At 42.8% G+C, this 8,319-nt stretch overlaps 1 protein-coding gene across 1 annotated transcript; it reads right to left on the bottom strand.

The window, feature by feature from the left end:
• Nucleotides 1-3,893: 3,893 nt before the first annotated feature.
• Nucleotides 3,894-6,440, bottom strand: LOC106613797 (insulin gene enhancer protein ISL-2). Its single transcript, XM_014216415.3, has 6 exons — nt 6,294-6,440; nt 5,638-5,857; nt 5,188-5,420; nt 4,744-5,030; nt 4,504-4,665; nt 3,894-4,291 (listed from the first exon to the last, which is right to left on the bottom strand). The coding sequence occupies exons 1-6, from the start codon at nt 6,421-6,423 to the stop codon at nt 4,214-4,216; spliced, it is 1,110 nt and encodes a 369-aa protein (XP_014071890.2). The 5' UTR covers nt 6,424-6,440; the 3' UTR covers nt 3,894-4,213.
• Between the last annotated feature and the right edge of the window lie 1,879 nt (nt 6,441-8,319).

The following is an 8,319-nucleotide window of genomic DNA, read 5'->3' on the forward strand; positions in this document are numbered from 1 at the left end:
TGGTTCCAGACTTCCTGCATCGGTACCGCTTGCCGTGCAGTAACAGAGGGAACAGTCTATGACTTGGGTGGCTGGAGTCTTTGACAATTCTTTGGGCCTTCCTTTGACACCGCCTGGTATAGAGCTCCTGGATGGCAGGGACCTCGGCCCCAGTGATGTACTAGGCGGTAAACACTATCCTCTGTAGCACCTTGCAATTGCCATATCAAGCGGCAGTGCTTGACTTGGGCCGGAGCTGTCCGGAACACTGTACCGGCACTTCTAATTTTGGGGCAATTGCGCCCGGCTCCTCTATAAAAAACAAAGTAGCCTATTGCTGACCCAGGTTCACACACCGAGGCAAAAAAAGATTGATCAAAGCGGAATGAAGGCGGGATCTTCATAAAATAGCAATGTAGAATGGGCATTAATTTCCTGATATTGCTTAGTTCATGTTTATTTGCCGCTAGTCTGTGAATCTGTGAGTGACAGTAGGCTGTTCGAGATTGCACAGATTGAAAATGTGCCCGCCTGAATGGCATGATATTCTGTTCCAAGTTGTCAAATGAGGGTTTGTAAGGACATTAAAGTCATGGAAATTAGTTTCAGAATTGTTGTTAATGTAATTCATGAAAGCACACTTTTAAATATGATCAATCAACTAAAAAACAACATATCAGCCATTATCAGAATGACCCTTCAGTGAATGTCTGTGGTGCTGCGTGTGTGACAGTACGAGTGGGCTGTTGCCCGAGGAGAGAGAGTGCAACATTTCAGCAGCAGGTATAAAATAATGACAGACAGACTAAATATATTACCAATTCAAAACATAACTTGCAGCAGTTATCTCACAAGTTAATTATAGCTAGCAAAGCATTCATTTCGTTGTTGCCTTTCCACCAGCACTGTAGAGCCTAAATAAATCTGCACCATTGGAAACCTGGGATTCCCCTCTATTAAACAGTAGCCATGTAATTGTGACAATGTAAAAAATTTAAGAATAGCCTAATTGACAAATAACTTGCTGTCAATAGATCTCCACTGAAACATGAATATTTTAGCCATATATACAGTTGAAGTCAGAAGTTTACATACACTTAGGTTGGAGTCATTAAAACTTGTTTTTCAACCACTCCACAAATTTCTTGTTAACAAACTATAGTTTTGGCAAATCGGTTAGGACATCTACTTTGTGCATGACACAAGTAATTTTTCCAACAATTGTTTACAGACTATTTCACTTATAATTCACTGTATCATAATTCCAGTGGGTCAGAAGTTTACATACACTTGACTGTGCCTTTAAACAGCTTGGAAAATTCCAGAAAATGATGTCATGGCTTTAGAAGCTTCTGATAGGCTAATTGACATTATTTGAGTCAATTGGAAGTGTACCTGTGGATGTATTTCAAGGCCTACCTTCAAACTCAGTGCCTCTTTGCTTGACATCATGGGAAAATCTAAAGAAATCAGCCAAGACCTCAGAGAGCAATTTCCAAATGCTTAAAGGTACCACGTTCATCTGTACAAACAATAGTACGCATGTATAAACGTCATGGGACCACGCAGCCGTCATACCGCTCAGGAAGGAGACGCGTTCTGTCTCCTAGAGATGAACGTACTTTGGTGCAAAAAGTGCAAATCAATCCCAGAACAACAGCAAAGGACCTTGTGAAGATGCTGGAGGAAACAAAAGTATCTATATCCACAGTAGAACGAGTCCTATATCGACATAACCTGAAAGGCCGCTCAGCGTGGAAGAAGCCACTGCTCCAAAACCGCCATTAAAAAAGCCAGACTACGGTTTGCAACTGCACATGGGGACAAAGATTGTACTTTTTGGAGAAATGTCCTCTGGTCTGATGAAACAAAAATAGAACTGTTTGGCCATAATGACCATCGTTATGTTTGGAGGAAAAAGGGGGAGGCTTGCAATCCGAAGAACACCATCCCAACTGTGAAGCACGGGGGTGGCAGCATCATGTTGTGGGGGTGCTTTGCTGCAGGAGGGACTGGTGCACTTCGCAAAATAGATGGCATCATGAGGCAGGAGAATTACGTGGATATATTGAAGCAACATCTCAAGACATCAGTCAGGAAGTTAAAGCTTGGTCGCAAATGGGTCTTCCAAATGGACAATGACCCCAAGCATACTTCCAAAGTTGTGGCAAAATGGCTTAAGGACAACAAAGTGAAGGTATTGGAGTGGCCATCACAAAGCCCTGACCTAAATCCTAAAGAAAATGTGTGGGTAGAACTGAAAAGTGTGTGCGAGCAAGGAGGCCTACAAACCTGATTCAGTTACACGAGCTCTGTCAGGAGGAATGGGCCAAAATTCACCCAACTTATTGTGGGAAGCTTGTGGAAGGCGACCCAAAACGTTTGACCCAAGTTAAACAATTTTAAAGGCAATGCTACCAAATACTAATTGAGTGTATGTAAACTTCTGACCCACTGGGAATGTGATGAAATAAATTATTCTCTCTCCTATTATTCTGACATTTCACATTCTTAAAATAAAGTGGTGATCGTAACTGACCTAAGACAGGGAATTTTTACTAGGATTTAATGTCAGGAATTATGAAAAACTGAGTTTAAATATATTTGGCTATTGTGTATGTAAACTTCCGACATCAACTGTATACATGTCTAGTTAGATTCTTTGCTTTGAAGTAAGCTACCTTATCCATTTCATCCCTGATTTATTGAATGAGGGAATCATTTTAAAAAGAAAAGCTATTTGGTTGTAATGTTGAAAAAGCCTGCACACCCAGGAGCTCACATGTTGACATGTGACTAACAGTGCAGTTCTATGTGGAGGGCTAAGTGCCTTGATCAAGGGCACAACGGCAGGAGGTGTTATGTCTACATGGGATCAGACACAGCAGCTTTCCAGTGTCAATATTGCTTACTTTTTCATGTAGGCAATAGTAATCGTCACGAAAATGTGGTTAAATGTCATGGAGAGTAACAGTGAATAATCAGAGGTCTATAGTTTTATGTGAATTTTGGTGAACATAGTCTAATGGACCGACTTGGAAAAAGACAGCTCAAGTACTTCTTCCATCCCAAGTCAAGCACTGCCAAGCGGTGATGCAGCTAGTCAAGATGCTCTCAATGGTGCAGCTGTGGAATGACTTTTGGGGTAAAGAGACAAAGAGAGATGAGGTAGCACTCTATTCTTCATACAAGGAGTGTATGAAAGAGTTAAAAAGTTATAGATGAAAATGAGTGAACATGTATTTGTTTGTTTTGAGTGGGAAGTGATAAAATGTCTGAAAGATATTATGGGAGAATGCATGCAGTGGTAGTGACGTTGAGAGGGCATGCAAATGGGCATGCAAAGCAGACAGACAGATTGTACTAACAGAGTCCCTCGAAGATGTCGGTCTGCAATTTTCACACAGCCTAGATGGATTTTAGGGTTATTGTGTCAACTTGTTGTTCGATCTTGAACCTTTGCCATTGAAGAACTGGAAAAAGTTGCCCCCTTGTGGGGTGATATGGCCATTAACATTATCTGCCTACAGCAGGATTGCTAAAACCCAAATGCATTTTTCTTTTAGTCAAACAGGAAGAAGGAACAAGTTGTTCAGATTTGCTTTCTACAATAATAGGTTTCACACTAGAGTTGTTGTAAAGTGGATGAGGAAGTAGACAGAGTGAATAATCATTTCCATGACAATCAATCAGAAAATATCAATCAGTTCAGAATCCGAGTTTCACATTTAGGAGTGAAATATGTTCCAATAGAGATGACATCTGACGGCTTGGTTTTGTGGAGATTTAATTAATTCCCAAACGCAAACTCCCAGACTGTGACTATACAAACAGACTGTGTTTAAATCACATGTTGACAGATCACACCATAGTCTGCCAGAAGATAAAGCTTCATGTGATGACTGGAGGTCTGGATGAATTCTCATGGTGTAAAACCACTGTGTGCTGCATGGGCCATAGTATAGTGGTGCACATTTTGTTTTATCTCATTGATCCATAACCTTTAATCCATTTACCCATACAGAAAACAAAACATGCAGAACTGGGACCCAAATGATGTCATCTATTTTTTCCAACACAACATTCTCCTGTTTGGGAACTAGTTTAATAATAATAGCATACATTAAATAACTAATTACATGATTTACAGCTGCTTGAAGCCCCTTCAGATTAGACACAGGGTCTTGATAACTCTGCATAGTTACAGTAACAGTTCAGTTGGGATGGTGGCTGTCTAGATAGTCAGAATGGTGACGGCGTGCTCACCACCCTGCTGCGGTGGAGAACCTAGGTCTTCTGAAAAACACGTTCTCTGAGGGGAAGTGAAAGAGAAATGATGAGTGTTGGCCACCACAGTCAGGGCTGACTAATGAAACTGGATAAAGGAGTAGCTAATACCAATCAGTTATAGTCTCAATCTACAGTATAAGGTGTAGGTCTAAGGTTAGCTTGTTGCAGTCATAATCAGGGTCTGATATGTCACACAAAGGGACATTACACTACCTGATACACACTCTGATTTACCTGGGAAATATGAGTGAGGGTCAGCTCATCATGGTCAGCTGAGAGCTTGATTTGGCCATCAAGTGGTTGCCATGATGACTCATAGACGTAAATCTGGAGGGCAAAGTCAGGGGGCTCAGGAGAGAGGACCACCATCGGTCTGGCTGCAGTACACAGCAGGGCCTGGAACATAGTTAGTGATGATCAACTTTGTTCACAGACAGACAGACACACAGACAGACACACACACACACTACTCACTGTGAAGTCCAAGTCTGACACTGGTCTGCCTCCTTTTTTGGCGTCGCTCTTCTTGTCCTTGCAGCGTTTGTTCTGGAACCACACCCTGATGACCCGCTTGTTTAGGCCAGTCAGCTGACTTAGCTGGAGCTTGACCGCTGCGTCGGGCCGGGGGGTCTGGGAGTAGCAGGTGCACAAGGCTTTCAGCTGGGTGTCACTGAGGACGGTACGCACCCGCACCCGCACCCCTCTACTCCTACCCCTGTCCAACCACCTTCTCTCCCAAACTCCTCCTCTTCTCCCTGACCCTGACATAGGTGAGAATGATTCAACTTAACTTAAGGAACATTAAACTTACCAATTACAGGGAAGATGAGTCAGACCTTTGAGACAGTTTCATAATTACCATTAACTCGAAAGGAAAACAATTCTCAATATTTTATTACGCATATAAACTTCACAGACCTTTTCTTTTCTTTAGTGTGTCTGCTTTTTGGATCTGTTGCTCTGGCATCGTGTGCTCTGCCTGGCAGCATGGTCCTCCTGGTCCCAGGGTGAAGCTATCCCCAGGCATGAGTAATGCACCACAGAGCGAGCAGTGCAGACAGTCAGGGTGATAGTTCTGTCTTCCTGCCCTCACAACCAGGTCAGAGGACAGTACTGCCTCCCTGCAGCCTCCACACTTCTCTGCAAATAGTCTAACACACACACACACAAATCAATAACAAACACATTCACATGGTTAAAAATGACAAAACTAAAGGTTGGAAGCTGTTCACAAACACACACACACCATCAACAAACACATTCAAAGAGTAAAAAAATACAAACATAATATACACACATAGTTGACCTTACAATGTTCATCTTTATCGTTATAACTTCTCTACTGTCCCACCAAAGCTGCTGACTCACCGTGCATAATCTGTCCTACACAAGGTCCTCCCGTCCCTCAGGAAGCAGCTGACACTCTCTCCCAGGGGACAGTGGCACTCGTCACAGTACAGGCACCCTGTGTGCCACTGCTGGTTTGACCCAACCCGTAGCACCACAGGGTCTCTGATGGACTCTCCACAGCCAGCGCAGGGCCATACCGCCCCCTGTGGACATGACTCCTCATTGCACCCTGGCCCCACTGGAATTACAGGGAATACTGTACTGAAAATTACCTTTCCATGACATCAACATAAACATTGTGAAGTTTTAGTCTTTCTTACAGCATGTTCATGATAAGAGACTTATATATTTTTTCATAATCAACAGTAATCAAGAAGAAGTCAATGACGAAACATTATATGTTTAATCTTTACATTTCATTGCAAAACATTGCAAAAACGTTTTCATCTCACTGGTGTGTTTAGGTTACAGGTTTAATCTAGTAACATTATTTGTATCATAACGAATGAGGAAAATACTGAATCTGACGTATTCAAAACCAATTATAGCAATCAAACTTTAACCTCAACCATAAGACAATGATTATAATAAAATATAATTATGTGTACATGATACAATATAAACCTGAGCACTTTTTATTATTATGTAAATTACAACACGTTTATCAAACTCACATTTGCTGGTATTGCTGTGGTCCTCCAAGGTTTCCCCCGTTAACATCAGGGTGTATTCTGACAGGATATCAACTGTCCCCAGTGAGTGGAATTCTGTCTGAGCTGGACTCAGTAGGCTCTCTCCTGACATTTGTCCGTCACAAAGCATAGCTCTGCACAAGTGTCTTGGAGCAACACTCAACCCTCTCGATTTTATAGAGATGTGCAACGCCCCCACAACCACCACATGTTGGCACACACACACACACACACACACACACACACACACACACACACACACACACACACACACACACACACACACACACACACACACACACACACACACACACACACACATACACACATACACACACACACTTACTCTTCAAAGCAATCTATTAAATTAACTCAACAAACACTCCTCCTCCCTATTAGTAAAACAATGCAACAGTTCCCTTCCCTTGGGTTATTAAAATCAGACCTAATTTGCGCTGGGCTCTGAGTAGAGGAGGCTGGTGGGCACAGATGGGCTGAGATGGGGGAGGGAAGGATGGGGGCATCCATACCACAGATAACATTGACACCAGTCTGTGCACTGATGAAAATTCAAGGTCTTTATTTTTTCCCCTATTAATTAACTTTCATTTGATCGTTATGATTTTGCCACCTGGATTTGCACCTTAACTAAAATGTATAAGTTTCTTTTTCAATATAAGTGTTGATTTTTTTTACTCTCATTTTTTTACTCTCATCAGGGGCAGGAGTTTTCCAGGGGTGTTTTCTGGCCATTTGACCTGTCTGGGTAAATCCCTACAGGAACATACAGTGGGGGGAAAAGTATTTGATCCCCTGCTGATTTTGCACGTTTGCCCACTGACAAAGAAAGGATCAGTCTATAATTTTAATGGTAGGTTTATTTGAACAGTGAGAGACAGAATAACAACAAAAATATCCAGAAAAACACATGTCAAAAATGTTATAAATTGATTTGCATTTTAATGAGGGAAATAAGTATTTGACCCCCTCTCAATCAGAAAGATTTCTGGCTCCCAGGTGTCTTTTATACAGGTAACGAGCTGAGATTAGGAGCACACTCTTAAAGAGAGTGCTCCTAACCGCAGCTTGTTACCTGTAAAAAAGACACCTGTCCACAGAAGCAATCAATCAATCAGATTCCAAAATCTCCACCATGGCCAAGACCAAAGAGCTCTCCAAGGATGTCAGGGACAAGATTGTAGACCTACACAAGGCTGGAATGGACTACAAGACCATCGCCAAGCAGCTTGGTGAGAAGGTGATAACATTTGGTGTGATTATTCGCAAATGGAAGAAACACAAAAGAACTGTCAATATCCCTCGGCTTGGGGCTCCATGCAAGATCTCACCTCGTGGGGTTGCAATGATCATGAGAACGGTGAGGAATCAGCCCAGAACTACACGGGAGGATCTTGTCAAAGATCTCAAGGCAGCTGGGACCATAGTCACCAAGAAAACAATTGGTAACACACTACGCCGTGAAGGACTGAAATCCTGCAGCGCCCGCAAGGTCCCCCTGCTCAAGAATACATATACACGCCCGTCGGAACTGGTGAAAGTGTTGTGGTCAGATGAGACCAAAATGGAGCTCTTTGGCATCAACTCAACTCGCCGTGTTTGGAGGAGGAGGAATGCTGCCTATGACTCCAAGAACACCATCTCCACCGTCAAACATGGAGGTGGAAACATTATGCTTTGGAGGTGTTTTTCTGCTAAGGGGACAGGACAACTTCACCGCATCAAAGGGACGATGGACGAGGCCATGTACCGTCAAATCTTGGGTGAGAACCTCCTTCCCTCAGCCAGGGCATTGAAAATGGGTCGTGGATGGGAATTCCAGCATGACAATGACCCAAAACACACGGCCAAGGCAACAAAGGAGTGGCTCAAGAAGAAGCACATTAAGGTCCTGGAGTGGCCTAGCCAGTCTCCAGGCCTTAATCCCATAGAAAATCTGTGGAGGGAGCTGAAGGTTCGAGTTGCCAAACGTCAGCCTCGAAACCTTAAT

The sequence above is a fragment of the Salmo salar genome, chromosome 10 (genome assembly GCF_965601325.2).
Source record: "Salmo salar chromosome 10, fSalSal1, whole genome shotgun sequence".
Taxonomy (NCBI): Eukaryota; Metazoa; Chordata; class Actinopteri; order Salmoniformes; family Salmonidae; genus Salmo; species Salmo salar.